At 35.9% G+C, this 17,139-nt stretch overlaps 2 protein-coding genes across 4 annotated transcripts in view; one reads left to right on the top strand and one right to left on the bottom strand.

The window, feature by feature from the left end:
* The window catches only part of ITGA4 (integrin subunit alpha 4), a 91,760-nt gene extending 86,588 nt beyond the window's left edge, over window positions 1-5,172 (top strand). Inside the window, 5 exon segments of the mRNA NM_174748.1 lie at window positions 576-701; window positions 1,679-1,798; window positions 3,514-3,612; window positions 3,985-4,104; window positions 4,746-5,172. Coding sequence (NP_777173.1) covers window positions 576-701; window positions 1,679-1,798; window positions 3,514-3,612; window positions 3,985-4,104; window positions 4,746-4,844 — 564 coding nt within the window. The 3' untranslated portion in view covers window positions 4,845-5,172.
* CERKL (ceramide kinase like) overlaps window positions 4,646-17,139 on the bottom strand; it is a 142,613-nt gene continuing 130,119 nt past the window's right edge. For all 3 annotated transcript variants that reach the window (XM_024979832.2, XM_024979844.2, XM_024979821.2), the window contains 5 exons: window positions 16,243-16,268; window positions 16,039-16,147; window positions 13,087-13,183; window positions 9,022-9,200; window positions 4,646-7,579 (listed from right to left, as the gene is read on the bottom strand). In XM_024979832.2, the coding sequence (XP_024835600.2) occupies window positions 7,498-7,579; window positions 9,022-9,200; window positions 13,087-13,183; window positions 16,039-16,147; window positions 16,243-16,268 (493 nt within the window). In that variant the 3' untranslated portion in view covers window positions 4,646-7,497. The remainder of the gene's footprint in view (window positions 7,580-9,021; window positions 9,201-13,086; window positions 13,184-16,038; window positions 16,148-16,242; window positions 16,269-17,139) is intronic.

Raw genomic sequence — 17,139 nt, 5'->3', positions numbered from 1 at the left:
GGTAGATGTTCTTTGATCGGCTTCTCCATAAAGCTTGGGGCCAATGTTGAAAAATCAGTACTTCAGCCTTTTATTATCAAATAACTACTAAGAATCAATATTCTTATGTTGATTCTATCTGAATTATTTTTACCTTCCCAGTTTTAAGACAAGCAATCAGCAAATAAATCCACTCAGTAGATTTGAGAGGTAATCCTTAAAAATCCTACTTGAATTCCAGATTGAGATGGAAGGGCAGGCTGCTGTAACACTTTACTGTGTGTCTAGAGCCAAAGACATGTTCAGTTTCATGCTAATGTTCAGTTTTCATACTGCCCTAATTTTTTTAAGGTTCAGGCCCTTTGATAAATTTAGGACTATATCAAGCCTCTAAAATTTTTCTGAGTTTTATTGCATTTTTTTAACCACAAAGATTTAACCTCTCCCAAATCTGTCAAAAAATATTTTCATATAATTTTAGAAGTATTTGATATATTTCTGAAAAGGTCAGCTGTGAAAGGTAAGTTTTAAAGCCAGGTAGCTGTTGTTCTTGCCAATATACCGGGTAAGAGTTTTCTTGCTTTCTGTCTTTGTAGACTACTGCTGGAGAATGCCATTTTAAGAATTATCAAAGAAAGTGTGCATTGGACCAGAAAAAAGGCACAATGGAGACCCTCAAAGATATATTCAGATTTCTGTCAAAGACTGATAAGAGGCTCCTGGTAAGTTTAAGTGTTTTGCTTTCCAACGTCCAGGACTGAAACACTTAAAATCATGGACCAAGAGGTTTGAACTGTCAGCTGAGTATAGGAGAGAAGCCAGGTCAGGTAATGTTCTTGTGTTGTGAGGAGCAGGCATGATTGGAGAGCTGAGATACACCCAGGGTTAAATATATACTATATACTGCTGCTGCTGCTGCTAAGTCGCTTCAGTCGTGTCTGACTCTGTGCGACCCCATAGACGGCAGCCCACCAGGCTCCCCCGTCCCTGGGATTCTCCAGGCAAGAACACTGGAGTGGGTTGCCATTTCCTTCTCCAATGCAGGAAAGTGAAAAGTGAAAGTGAAGACGCTCAGTCATGTCCGACTCTTAGCGACCCCATGGACTGCAGCCCACCAGGCTCCTCCATCCATGGGATTTTCCAGGCGAGAGTACTGGAGTGGGGTGCCATTGCCTTCTCCTATACCATACTAGTCATTATTTATTTAAGTGCCCAATTCATGCCAACCAGACATTTGTGCCAGACCCTTTAGGGGGTTGGTCAAGATGTTGTCTTCAGCTGAACAAACTCTGGTTGCATGAAATTTCCACTCTTTTTCATTTTAGTGACTATATGGGGGGGGGGGCGGACAAGGAAACCCTCCAAAGGATCCAAGTTTGATCATAGAACATGTAACTAAGCAAATACTCTCATGTGTTTTTTCCTATCCCAGAATATTTTCATAAAAATAATGAAACATATAATACAGTTCGAATACTTGTTTTTGTTATAATTTACTATAAATATTTGTGTTTTCTTTGAAGCAAGATCATTTTTAAGTGCCACTAATGAAAGCATATCCTTAATTCCATGTTTATAGCAAGATAAATTTTTGCAAAAGCCAGAAATGAGAGCAGATCTTGAATTCCACGTAAAATATTTTAGTCATCTTCTTTAAAATGTTGAAATTTTAACATAGCTCTTTTGTATTCTTTTTAAGTACTGCATGAAAGCTGATCCATATTGCTTAAATATCTCATGCCATTTTGGGAAAATGGACAGTGGAAAAGAAGCCAGTGTTCACATTCAGTTGGAAGGTCGGCCATCCATTTTAGAAATGGTAAGTCTATGATACAGTGGCAACTTTGTGGATAAGATTTCAGACAGACCTTACAAACACAACCATCTTATACAGGTAGGATGGTAAGTAAGGAGGCATTCAACAAATTAAGAAGGTATGATTGACTGTAAAATCTGGAATGAAATTCTAAAACTGTTCCCATTTATCACTTCAAAATACACTGTCTAAATGACATGGTTTTAGTAACTAAACAGATAACATAGACTATAAAATAGACTATAATTAAGAGATTTTAGAAAGCATGTCCAACTATTTATGACTGTCACTCAAATCAGTTAGCTGCCTCAACATTTCATATATCCTTAAGTTATTTACAAATTATGCTAAAAGACCTACTATTGTATATAGTATACATTTACTAAAAATTAAGACTTCCATAAAATCTAAAACATCAAAATTTAACAAAACACATACAAGAACACAAACACACTTTTAAGGACATGAACTTTGAAGGCTTGAATTAAAAATTACCTAAATACATGTTAGACTTCTTCTTGGAAAGGAGTGTGTATATTTATGAGAAGTACTTTGAGATACAATTTTCTTATCTGATCAATATGGGTAATAGATCTTTTTCAGAGTTGTTCAGATGAGATGATCTTTATAAAGAACTTAGTACATAGCACATAATAAGCCAAAGGAAAGGACAGCTATCATGTTCTGTTAAGAGGAGAAGTTGAAATTACCACAAGGTGGTTAAGAGGAAGACACATCAGACAGGGAAATATGAGCGCTCCATTTTAGTTGTAAGTTATTTAGACTTTTGCAGTCTGCCTTCTTACTCTCCAGGGTCAGTGTTCTCACCAGTGGGTGCCAGTGGCATTTTGGACCAAATACTTCTTTGTTGCCAGGGGCCATCCTGTGCTAGTAGGATGCTTATCAGAATAGCTGGCCCCTACCCGCTAAATGCTAAGCACCCCTTCCCCATGCCTGCCAGCTGGAAATGGCTCCAGACGTAAATGACCATCCTCCAGGGTACAGAATCATCCTTGGTGAAAAGCACTGCTCCAGCTAAAGCACATAATTTATTTTTAGCTTAAAATTCTGCATGTTCTCTCCAAAATGTTAAATAACCTTTAGACAGTAGTTTTAACATTTGCAGGTCATAGACTTCTATAAGAATTTGATCAAAAAATATAGTCTCATCTACCCTAATGAATGCACATATGAAAAAAAAAATCTCAATTTTGAATAAAATTTCAAAGGGCCTTAGAGTTTGTGAAGCCCATCTACAGATGTCTAAGCCCTGAATTCTTGGTTATGAAGTCCCTCTCTCGGTGAGATAGTCAAACTGAATTCATCCAGTGATTTTATTTTTGAATGCTATAAATATTTGTACCAGATTTTTTCATTATAGCATTTGATATACTATCTGTATTTGATCAGATCTGATCAAATACAGATAGTATACCAAATACTATAAGAAAAGCCCAAATAAAATTAATTTGAGGAAATGTTTATCAAACAAAGAAAGTCTTCCCTAACGAAAAAATATACTAATAACTATCAAATAATATTTAAATATTAATTAATACAAAGGACATGCCCTTGGAACTAAAGGAAGCATTGCATTGCAATTAAATACAAATGGTGAAATAAGTTGGAGAAGATAAATTGTGAAAACTTAGTTTCTCATGATCATTACCTGCTATATGTTTTCATGAAATAAAACTATGTCTCTTTTCTTTAAACAGGATGAGACTAAAGCATTGAAGTTTGAAATAAGAGCAACAGCTTTTCCGGAGCCAAATCCCAAAGTTATTGAACTAAAGAAGGATGAGAATGTTGCACATGTAAGATTACCTTTTTAACTGAAACATAAAGATTATGGGAAAAAATATTGCTAGGGTGTTTTGTCAGGAAAACCACAGAGAGCCTAAAATACTTTACTGGGGAGCGGCGTTTTCTACAACTGTCAGGAAGGAACGAAACAGCTCTTTCAGAAGGTGATTTTGGTAGAATGAATCGGAGGAAGAACCACAGACACGGCACATTACACTCCCTGTTTCTGGTAAACATTTACCAATGTTTACTATGGTTGTGTTAGAACAGAGAGAGAATGGGAAGGACTATTCTAAATACTATTGGGGAAAATAGAGGGACTTCAAAGGAAATAGAGGCAAGTTTTTTAAATGGTGGTTCTTTCTTTTGGTTAATTTATGTAGGTTCTCCTCGAAGGACTACATCATCAAAGACCTAGACGCCATTTCACTATAATGATTATTTCAAGTAGCTTGCTACTTGGACTTATTTTGCTTTTCTTCATTTCTTATGTTATGTGGAAGGTAAGTCTTTAATCATTACCAATGTTGAACCACTCAAAATTCTATTCTTGAATTTTCTCAAAGCCAACTTGTGACTCCCACATTACTAGATTTAAGTATTTCAGTATTTTTAATGTTAACTTTACATTCCTAAGTGGACTGATATTTAATAGTATTGATCACATGTTTCTCTTAACTTCAGTACCAAAGTCTTTCTAGAAAAATATGCTTTCTTAAAGATAACTGATTTTCAATGAATATTCAATATAACAGTTTTTTTATGTATTTATTTATTTTTAAAATTTATTTGGTTGCACTGGGGCTTAGTTGTGGCACCTGATATCTTCCGTATTAGTTGTAGCATTCAGGATCTTTAGTTGCAGCATGCAAACTCTTAGTTGCAGCATGTGGGATCTAGTTCTCTGACTAGGGATCGAACCCAGGCTCCCTACATCGGGAGCATGGAGTCTTAGTCAATAGACCACCCAAAGCATTTGGAAAGCACTGCACATTTATATGCTGAATTTCAGAAACCCTATAGTAACAACAAAACAAGGCTGTATCTCCCAAACTAATTTTTACTGACTACAATTGTCATTGACTGTTTAGACATTTAATATGTTCATAACTATACAGCAGTGATCATACAATGTTATTTTCAGGCTGGCTTCTTCAAAAGACAGTACCAATCTATCCTACAAAAAGAAAACAGAAGAGACAGTTGGAGTTACATTAACAGTAAAAGTGATAAAGATGATTGAAGACATGTCAAGTTAACAGAACAACTCAGGTTACAATATATTAAAAAAAACATTTTAGATATTGTTTACAAGAAACTTGTAAACAGACTTAAAGACTTACAGACTTCATGTACTTCTTTTAATAATGACCATGTGACATATTATGTCTTCAGCATTGCTTGGACTTTTCAACTCCATTATCTTTGGATATATTACAGCATTACCTTTGGAGTTATTTTCTCTCAGACGATAATCTTGCAGCTCTTAAATGGATTTAAAAACACTAACACATCAACTTATTCAAGAGAAGTAATCCCTGGAAGATATCTTGAAAGTGCTTCTGAATTAAAATTATGTGGAGGAAGTAAACAACTCATCTGGAGAAGACTTAGGCTTTTAGTATCATTCCTTTAAAAGAAATACCATTCACCATATGTGTTTGCTTTGGTAAAATTAATTCCACCCAGTAGGCAATGACTCATTCCTAATAGCTCTCTGAGGATTGTTTGGAATATGTTCTCTAGAAATATTTAGCAGAAGTTTTCAACAAGCTGTCACCAAATTTTCTAATGAATAGAAAAGAACCACTTTCATTTTGAAGCAGATATCTTTAAAGACACTGATTTTTAATCTATTTCCTATGAACTTTGATCAGCAAGCAGTCTATGAATATTATCGCCTGATGAACAAAATTCAGACTGAACTTATACACTGGTTTGAGCTTAAAGGGGTGATTTCTGGATAATTATTGTTTATACAGCCATATATTTTTTTCTTTCTGTACATATATATATACATAATAAGTTTCTAAAAGAACATATATTTATATAGGTGTAAATCCAATGTCTTTCTGTAACACAATTTTATCAAGGTAAAGGTACTGAAGAGTAAATTTTAAAAATCCATCTTTAGTCAAATTTTTTGTTTATAAAAACAATACTTAGAATTCTAATTTATATTCTAAAACAGATTGAATGTTGCACTTTAGCTGATATTAGAAATATAAATACACTGATATATGTAAAATATGAAAACTGTACCTCACTAATTTTTTAAAAATCAGAGCCTTCCAAAGATGATGTTGGGGACAAATATTTCATACAAATTAGATACTGTTTAAAATGCGGACTGTTAAAATTCAGCAAACAGGTAAATTCTAATTTGGATGTTATTCTTTTCTCCTCAAGTGTAAGTATGAAATGTGCTTTCACCAGTACTATAAGGGCATTCTCTTCTGCATGGAACTAGAAAACAAAATTCACAAATTTAACTGTAAATTGAAAAATGTAGATTTAGCTTGGATAAAAATATGACATTAAAATTTCCATGTTTTAGTGATAAGTGAAATATTTTATGTTTTTTGTTGATCTTACATACTTTTATAATGAAGTAGTTTCTTTCTGGGTCTAAAATAATTTATCTTTAAATGCCTCTTCATTTGCAAATAAGTCTTTTTTTTATAATATTTATTCTTGCATATGAACTAAATGCTGATAACTGCACAACATAACGTCATCTGATTTGTTCCTACATCTAACTTGATATGAAGGTTGTGGCCAAATTTTCAAAATCTGTTATGGGATGTGATAAGTTAGGGGCCAGTCTTTACTGTTATGGAAAAGGATTTCTTCATATGAGGTCCCTGCCAATAGCTGTCTTCCTCAGACTGCTTCATTTCTGTTATCTGTTCACATATTGTGGCTGGAAAAGGAGAAATGCACAGCAATCGGTGAAGGCATTTGAGCAGCGAGACCCAGTGAGCATGAAACCTTCTTAATTTGGTGTGTAACCAATAGAAATTAAAATTTTTAAAGTAGTTCTTTCAAGAAAATATCTAGGCTCATTGATAGAAAATCAAATCCAAATTTAGAGCTGCTTTCTCAAGGATGATCCCTGAGGAAATTTAAATCTAGTTCTTTCCTACTAGAAATAACAGCATTTCAGGTTGCACTGAGTTCAGTGTAAACAGCATGCTAGAATCGTCAGACAGCAGGGCTTTCAGGAACAAGAGGAACACAGCTCCCTACGGGGCCACATTATGACTCCTTGTATATTTTGCATACTTTGTGTATAATGGACTTCAAACTCGAATCACTTTGAGTTTTCAACTTTCAGAGACCGTCACAAAATTGGTGCTATAACTTTTATCCATCTTTTTTGTTTTTGCCAAGTAGTCTACATATTCGAGATTTTGAGGAAAAAAATAGTACTATTTCTGGTTATATGATTTCCTAAATGCGTAATTTTGAAATATAATCTTGCTGGAATACTTACCTCATCAGGATATCAGAACATTCTTACATGAACTCTGATCTCTTGGCACCAGGCTATCGAAATTTAACATCAGAACTGATGGACTCAAATCCAGGAAGAAAGAATCCAAATTATTTCACTTTGGAATTAATCTAGGTTAAATATTGATATATCTTGTTTAAATTTCAAATACCGGAGATGTTTATTTTCCATTCCAATAAATACTCTCCAAAAACCAAAATTTCAGTTGTTTTGTATATATTTCATGTCTTATATTTTTAAGTTTAGAAGCTAATTTTAGTAACAAAAAATAGCAATTTTAATTTCTTTTCGAAATAGAGATGTTTTCCTTATTAAAATATCTGATTAATTAAAATATAACATATCCTTTCATATTAAAATTCTAGTTTCCACATTCCTCTTATAAACAACTACATGTTACTTTGGAATCATTCATTTCTTCCATGCTTCTTCCATAAAGATTGATAAGTCTTGGGTGTACTCTGTAAAGAATATAATATACATGACAGATTATTTCATTAAGCTATCATTCTGTTATTTTTCATACATAACACCTATTGAATGCAGTGCATACTGCCAAATTCAAATCTAACGATAACCAACAAACATATATTCATGGCAGAGCTGCCATCTAGAAAAAAATGCAGGGCCTGATAAATCAGTAGCACTAATTCCTGTAAAGCCCAGTAAATTGTGGCTGTAGAAAGCTCACATCTTGCAGGCCACTCAAGGAGCCCTGCACACTTCCACTCACAGAGTCATAATACTTACGGAAAATGAATTTGCCTGTTTATAACCAGTTGCTCTTGCTAATAAATATTATGTAAAATTGTTCTTATGTAAAGTATGCTTTGGAAAGATGATAAAAGCAAACTGCTGAACACAAGTATTTGTTGTGGGTAAAAGGAAATTTTAAAAGTGGTTACAGGATGCTTGGGGCGGTGCACTGGGATGACCCAGAGGGACGGTATGGGGAGGGAGGTGGGAGGGGGGTTCAGGATGGGGAACACGTGTACACCCGTGGTGGATTCATGTTGATGTATGGCAAAACCAAGGCTATGGTTTTTCCTGTGGTCATGTGTGGATGTGAGAGTTGGACTGTGAAGAAGGCTGAGCGCCAAAGAATTGATGCTTTTGAACTGTGGTGTTGGAGAAGACTCTTGAGAGTCCCTTGGACTGCAAGGAGATCCAAACAGTCCATTCTGAAGGAGATCAGCCCTGGGTGTTCTTTGGAAGGAATGATGCTAAAGCTGAAACTCCAGTCCTTTGGCCACCTCATGCGAAGAGTTGACTCATTGGAAAAGACTGATGCTGGGAGGGATTGGGGGCAGGAGGAGAAGGGGATGACAGAGGATGAGATGGCTGGATGGCATCACTGACTCGATGGACGTGGGTCTGGGTGAACTCCGGGAGTTGGTGATGGACAGGGAGGCCTGGCGTGCTGTGATTCATGGGGTCGCAAAGAGTCAGACACGACTGAGCGACTGATCTGATCTGATTGTAAAGTAAATAGCCTCTAATTAAAATAAATAAATTTAAATTAAAAAATAAAAAAGCAAAAAAAAGTGGTTACAATTTTAAATTGTAACCATCTGCTGTTCAAATGACTTCATGAGGTATAAGATCTTAATCTATTTTTAAAAATTCAAAGTGGAATTTTCAGACATACATTATCTGTATAGTTTATGAAGAATGGTAATTTGGAATGCCAACATAGAGACTCATAACCAAAGAAAATGGTTGTACATAACAACTGGTGAATAAATAAAAAGTTATACTTTTTATTAAAATTGTACATGTGTCTTTTTATGTGTTCCTGATTTACCATCTAGCCAGCTGCCTGCTTCAATGGTATAAATGGAAACTTCTTGTAACTATCAGTTCCGTGTCTGACAGACATATAAGTTGGTGAATACTTACTTACCTAACATGGACCTCTGATGCAACTTGCATTAAATCACCATCTACATTCCAAGGGAAACAGTTTCCTGAAGCAGTTTCATGTGGTCCATGATCTTCCTCTGGATGGTGTCCACTGCTGTTACTCTTTGGGCAAACTTTTACTTCTTCAACAGTGTAAGTATCAACAAATGGAAAATTGAACTAAAAACAAATTAATGCAAATAACCTTGGTACTTGCTTTATACCTAACTGTAATGCAAATTAGCAAAGTTCACTGCGCTCTCACCTGCAACTAAACATCAGTGTTCATGCTGATGTTTTTACAGCTTTGAAACCTATCAGTATCAGTCTCTTTGGATGAAGCCTTTTCTGAAGCTTTGCAAGTTCATTCAGATCTAGCAACTGGCAAAATTATTTTCCGACAAATAGTACATGTCTATGAAACTGTATACAATAATTTCTAATTAAAGAGTAAATATTTAATACTAGTCTATTTTTATAAAGGATTTATATAATCCACTGAATTAATTATTGTCAGCTAGTTTAGCTGATGTAAACACAATCTAGAATAAGTTTCACATTTGGGATTTCATTACGAAAAGTTTAACTTATGAAGGTGAAAAGAGAAAGTAAGTCTATCCTGTGTTATTTTTGCCAGTGTTTGCCTGCCTCACCCTCACTTTAAAGATAGACACAAGTTGTAAGATAATTAGGGTTGCTTTCTGACCACTCGTGAATGATGAGACATCAGCTTCATATTTCATCCTTTCTTAGCCATACTACCCAAAGCAATCTATAAATTTAACGTGATCCCTATCAAATTACACACGACACTTTTCACAGAACTAGAACAAATGATCCTAAAATTTATATGGAACCATCAAAGACTCAGGATTGCCAAAGCAATCTTGAGGAAAAGCAACAAAGCAGGAGGCCTAACCCTCCAGACTTCAGACAATACTACAAAAAGCTACAAGAATTGAAACTGTGTGGCGGTATTGGCACCAAAACAGACATATGGATCAATGGAACTGAATAGAGCGCCCAGAAATAAGCCCACACACCTATAGACAGTTAATGTTTGACAAAAGAGGCAGGAATATACAAGAGGGAAAAGTCTGTAATCCACAGAGACAGGCCTTGGGAGAAACCACACCTATACTCCCTGTGGTATCTGTTAATGGCAGCCCTAGAAAACTACCACAATAAGCAAAACATGGGAAATCTGGTGAAGGATGGCAATAGGTGAGGCTGTGACACAGGAAAGGGCTAGAATACAAGGGGCCATGTGTTCTTCAATGAGAACGTTCAATGTCATCTTGATGACAGTAAGATTTAAGAATTAGAAAAGGGATAAATCATATCTGTATTTTAGAAATATCTGTCTAGAAGGAAGTGTGGAAGATAAGACCAGAGAAAAGAAAGACCGGGAGGAGGCTACTGTAAGCAAGAAGGGATTAATTGGTGGACTGGTTGTAAGAAATGAGGGAGCGGGGTCCAGAGTAACTCCAGGATGGGCAGAGAGTGGTGCTGTTGCCCTGTGTAGGGAAACATGGAACACCATCAGGGGAGAGGGCAATAAGGTAAACAGTGGATGTGCTCGATTCAAGATGCCTGTGAGTTCAATAACCTTAGCACACAGAAAGACACAGTGATCCTGCAGATCAGAAGAGAGGAGAGAGCCCTTGGTAGTGTGCAAAGTTCAGATAGTGGTTCAAGCAGCGGAAGGCAATGAGGTCACCCAGGAAAAGGTATCATGAAAAGATAAAACTACAAACAAATCCCTGGGGAAGCACCAGCTCTTAAGGGTTTTAAACTCCCTACCAAAAACGAGGGTCAAAGTGAATGCGGAATTGTATGAACAGAGAAAGGTCAGCTACAGGATGGAGTTGAAAGAACTTGAGTGATTTTTACCTTCTATCTATTTTACACAGAGATGGGAAAGGCAAGATGTGTCACCTACAAATAACGGTTTTCAATACGTTCTACAACTGTTGGCATACATGAACATTCAGTTCAACCTGGTAAAGACGGTTCAGAGACCTAGACTGTTGCTCTCTTTGGGCTGAAGTGCTGCATTTCCCTTCCTGGATACCAGAACTGCTACTAGACAGTAGACAATATCATTTTATATTTATCTTGTCTTTATAATCTTACATAATTTATATAGACTTCCATTTTTGAACATATCAGCATGAAGAGACTATATACACATGTATACGTATATATGTACATCTACAATTTTTTAACAAATGAAATCAGTCACCTTGAGAATCAATCACATTATTCTTACTATATATCATTAAACAAAACATTTTAGAATTTCTTTGCAAAACATTACAGGACAATAGCATGGACTTGAATTTTTGGAAAGAGCTAAGCCAATGAGTTAAATCTAATGAAACACACACAGGCAGCAGTTTCTTGTATCACAAGCAAGATATGACTGGTCAAGTACATGAGAAAAAATGTTACATTGTGCATCACATGGTCTCCTTTCGAAATAGTTATTTTCCTATAGATACAGAATTATATTTACTACTATGTTCATATTTTTATAGTAAGCATCTATTACTTTTAAAGTCAGAAGAAAGCTACTTTCATATTGAAAAAAAAGGATTAAAGAAAAGTTACCTAAGACATTTGCCTATTAGCCATTCCAAAAGAGAACTTCCAAAAGTAGTTTGTGCAATCATGCATCCCTAAAATAAATACCAGCTTCTCAAGGAAAGTATCTTAAGGTCATTACTCCTTTAAATTCTCAGAATTATTTAATAGAAAAAGTTTATACCAAGGTAATGACATTCATTATCTCTTGGAATATAGAATTTTGAGTGCTTTTTATATCGCTATTTTGCTTCTATTTTCTGATTTAGAAAAAAAGCAATGGAAATGTATTGCTTCAGGATTAAGAAAAATAATAAAGTTGCAAACAAAATTAGCAACATTTGAAAAGGAATACATTTCTTTAAAAATCAATAAATCACTATTTCCCAAAATACATCCATAAAGTTATTAGTTAGTCTCACAACCTACATTATATCTGCTTTTGTCCACTTTGTCTCCTTAGAGATTTATGTTTAAGGAAAATAGGACTATATCTAATTGTTATAACTTCCTAAACATTTAATTCAGTTGGTTGCTCAACAAACATTGATCAAATAATGTGGTAGGCAGAAGAGAACCAAAACTTCATGAGGCCTGCTCGAGAAAGTTTAAAATTATAAGGAAGCAAAAATGGGAGCCTTGCAGTGACTCCCTACGTAAGCAAGATTCAGTGCTGGTCACCAGCTGAATTTACTCTCCTCCTCCCACCTGTTCTCCCCCAACTACAGCCAGGCACAATTTTATACCTGTAAGAAGGTGTGAGACTGTATGGTTTTACATGCCTACTATGTACTTCAAGATTCATAATTTCAGAAATTCACATATTTATGGATCAGTTTCCTAATAACTGACTCAAAGTACCTGCCAAAAGAATATGGCTTATAATAGTTGTTGCTTCTCTTTAAAACAAATCTCTTAAGTGGAAATATAATAACTTTCCCTGTCTCTACAAAAACCACACACATCTAAGTTTAGAATAAAACAGCAGCTATATAAAAGTGGTGTATTCTAAAGCATATTTCTGCAAATTTATTTCAATCAATGTAAGTAGGCAGATCTTGAACAAATGAAAGGAAAATCCAAAGGTCATAACTTTAGAGGGAGTCTGATGTCATAAAATCAAGAAGATTAAAAATCTTAGGTTTCACTCTCCTCATTTTGAACAGCTGAGTGTAATTTTATCCTTAACTTACTCCACATTTCAGTATAACACTACATTTTCTATTTTCTCTTGGCACACGCACACATAAAATATATATAACCACCAACCCACAATTCAAAAAAGGCCAATCTGTATTAATACTGGTGGATACTTTTCAAAATTTGAAGAAAGTGCAAACTGGAAAAAAAAGAAAAGATTAATGTATTCAGAAGAAAATAAAGCCTTCTTACAAGGCAGGACTTGGTGTCAATTCTGCCAGCATCTCACTCCCCATGATTAACTGCTTTGCACATAAGTAATCCACATGCTTTAGTGTACCTGGTTTTTAATACTCGCGTATCTTTTCAGGTGTTTTATAAATTCCGGTCGAGAAGTGTTTCGTGCAGTTATAAGAGCCATGCTTCCATTATTTAATCTGAAATTAAATATTTGTATTTGACATCAAAACATTTATTAAGAGATTATATCAGAAATTACTCTGTATCATTCTTTCTAATAAATAACGTTTACTAGAAGTTGTAGGCAAGTCAGATAAATAACATTTTATTTACCTAAAATTCTTAAACCATATTTTGCTGCATTCTTCTTAAAATGAAACAGCCTTTCAGATTAGTTTTATTAGACAACCAACTTCCTTCTCACCAAGCACTGACATTAAGGGCTTTTAAAAAAACTGAATCATCATGCATCCTATTCACATATCAAGACATAATTTGAAATGTACTTACTTAGGGAGTGTTTTGTTTTTTAACGATGTGTTGTAAAATAGTTAATCAGTACAAATGGTGAAACAACTAGTTCAACGGCTTTAAAAATCTAACGTTTGATTTAAACATTTATTTAAGGGCAGGTCTAAGTGACAGGAAACCAGATAAATCAAAGCGGCCCTTGGATGGATTAACTGGAGTGAACATACACTACCATACATGTTCAGTTAAATGACTGCACATTTTAATCTTGCATAACTGTTTGGTTCAATATAAGAGGCTGCAAATTTAGAGGTGTGATTTAGTGCCAAAAGCCACTCACAGATGCATCTAGCTTTAGAAGGCAGTTTGCAGAAATATGTGCAAATGACTCCTAGGCTCAATTTCAGTGCAAATATAAAGTCATTCCAAGAATAACAACAACGACATAAAAAAGAGCTCTTTAAATCTTACGGAACCTCAGGTTAGAGCTGTAAAGGACCCTGGAGATTATCCAGTCATTCACTCAACTTACGTAGAATGAAAAGAAGTCCCCAAGTTTAAGTGATTGGTTCAAAGACAGAAAAACAAAAATGATCACTGGAACCAGAGCCCTTCATTCAGGGTCCATAATTCCTTTTACCCATCATGTCACCTCTTCCCAACTGGAAATGAATAGTCAATGATACCAAAACATGAGTGTTTTGTGTGTTCTTGATTTTAGTTCTTTAGTTTTCCTGTGTGTACCTTTCAATACTTATTAATAGTTGAAACACATGCTATGTGCCTAGCACCCTTCTCAATATTTCCATATATTACTGCATTTAATCTTAGCAAAATTCGAATACAAAAATAGTTCCTATCAGCAACTTGCACTGATGTATCTAAAGATGAAATTCCTTTGCAATTTCCCTGAATCATTCAGAAGATAAACTTTGAGTATCCTGGTCAGCCAAAGCTCCTACATAAAGGCCCTTGCAAAAATGGCATGTTTGACTGCAATCCACAGAAGACATCTCTAACCAGTCACCCTTCTCTGAAAAAGTCATCAATGCTGACTGAACCTGGAGAGTAAGCCATGGACTTTCAGGCCAGCTGGAGAATATCTGGAGCAGCTGGAAGGAGGCATGCACCTACTCCTTCCCAGAGAGCGAGACTACCTCCCCAAAGGTCCTTGAGCAGACGTGAGCGTGGAGATGGTGCAGGGTCAGAGCAGCACCGTGTCATGGCCTGGAGAGCACAGCTTGGGTCAGCCGGCCAGGACCTCACTTCTCGTGGGACGCTTCCTTAGGGAGGCGTCAGCTAAGGTTTCTGAGGGTAGGGGGAGGAAACATCAGGCTCAATTTCTAAATCATACAAGCTTCAAAACATTCCTGGCAAGCTTCAGCACTAGAGAGAATTAATGAGGGCCCTGACATCTGGTTTTTAAGTAGTTTCTCTTCTTTTCTAACTTTAGATGTTTTCCTGTTTCTCACCTTCCTATCATTAGTCAAGGAAAACATTCTAAATCATCCCTTTGCCAGCATTAATCCTTCAGGTTAAATATTTTGCAGGGAAGTTGAAACTAATCATTAAAATAATGTTCAGATCAGATTAGATCAGTTGCTCAGTCGTGTCCGAGTCTTTGCGACCCCATGAATCGCAGCACGCCAGGCCTCCCTGTCCATCACCAACTCCTGGAGTTCACTCAGACTCACGTCCATCGAGTCAGTGATGCCATCCAGCCATCTCATCCTCTGGCGTCCCCTTCTCCTCTTGCCCCCAATCCCTCCCAGCATCAGAGTCTTTTCCAATGAGTCAACTCTTCGCATGAGGTGGCCAAAGTACTGGAGTTTCAGCTTTAGCATCATTCCTTCCAAAGAAATCCCAGGGCTGATCTCCATTATGAATTGCCAAAGTACGTACATAAGTCATTGTTTTATTCTACTTTAAGGAAAAATTTAGATGTGATAATATTACACAACATTCATCACCCTTTCTTCTATGCTCTAGAGGAATGTAAGAGAAATATTTTCAGACCAATGATGGACAACTACATGAAAAGTATGTACAAGATAGTTTGTGGATAAAATGATATATAAAATGTCTCACAAAAATGTGGGCAGTATATTCAGATGCATCACTATTCATACTAAATACAACTAAAATAGTTCCTTTGATTAAAGTATCATACATACACACATACATGCCATTCTTGCTAAGGATGTTTACATCTGCACTAAAATTCAAAGTCAGGGACAGCCATAATAAGTATCAGAATTAAACAATGTTCTCAGTGACTGGTAAATAACATAAATAAAAGAGCAAAATGGGCATAAATAACACAATAAGATCATGTCAATAAAACCCAAAGAATATTATTTTAGCTTCAGTGATATTAAAACATCAGAGTTATTATTTTTCCAGTATAACAGTTGTTCTCAGCCTACTCTGATGACAAATGCCTTAGGATCTCTAATACTATACAGTCAAAGATGACTTCCTCTTGATCATATTCTAGCTAGCCAAGAGTTAGCTGGCTATTCTGACAGATAAATGTGGTTTATAGAAAAGTATCAACAATTCAATAAAAATGCTTACTAACCTGGTATTAGGTGCCAAGCCTCTAGGTGCCACTGAACACTGGCACGGAATTGCCATAATGCTGACATTCAAGAACTGACCCTGGATCATTTGCCACTGATTATTACAATCTAAAGGCAATGGAAGGGATCAGTTATTTTCCCTCACCACAGCAAAATGTCAACAGAGCCTGGCTCAGTTCTCAGGGAAGTAATTTCAGACTCACCAGATTTGGGATATCCTTGTGCCCTCCTAAAAGAAAACAAAAGAGACAAAAACACATCACACACAAAAATGGCATCTATTAAACATGAGATGGTTGTAGAACTCAACATTATAGCTATTAGACAGTACATAAAAATATGTGAACAATTCCATTACTGCATTATTTGATTCTCTGATTTATCAGTAACAATGATTTTGGTTTTGTTTTTTTTTTTAAGACTACACCACTTCCTTTGTGTGACTTCGAAAAATGTTTTTAGTCTGCACTAGAAATTCTCATGAGGGCAGAAACTATGGATTTTGTTTGCTTGTTCATTGGCTCATTGTGTCCAAAATGTCTGGCATAGAGCAGATAATCAATAAACAGCTGTTGAATTGAAAGATGGATGGATAAATGGATGGGTAGATGGAGGGATGGAGTGAACAGTTGCTTCTGAAGGCAAATGCCAAGCTACATGATCTTATAGTATCTGTAGCACTCCATGATTCTATATTCTTCACTAATATGATAGAATAACAACCAAATATCCCAAGTCTAATACACTGTTTATATCAAACTATTTTATGTTTTGGGGCTTCCCTGGTGGCTCAGAGGGTAAAGTGTCTGCCTGCAACGCGGGAAACTGGGCTTCGATCCCTGGTTCAGGAAGAGCCCCTGGAGAAGGAAATGGCAACCCACTCTGGTACTCTTGCCTGGAAAATCCCATGGACAGAGAAGCCTGGTAGGCTTCACGGAGTCGCAAAGAGTCGGACACGAACTGAGCAACTTCACTTTCACTTTCATTTTATGCTTTAAAAATAGATAAAGTATATAACCTTCATTGCTAACACTAGCAAGTGGGTACTCTTTCTGCCCCCTTCGGATGCCTATGTCAGAAGCTTTCTCTATCTCCTTTAT

This window comes from Bos taurus, chromosome 2 (genome assembly GCF_002263795.3).
Source record: "Bos taurus isolate L1 Dominette 01449 registration number 42190680 breed Hereford chromosome 2, ARS-UCD2.0, whole genome shotgun sequence".
Taxonomy (NCBI): domain Eukaryota; kingdom Metazoa; phylum Chordata; class Mammalia; order Artiodactyla; family Bovidae; genus Bos; species Bos taurus.
Note: the sequence above shows the minus strand (reverse complement) of the source record. Positions and strands in the feature narration are given on the sequence as shown.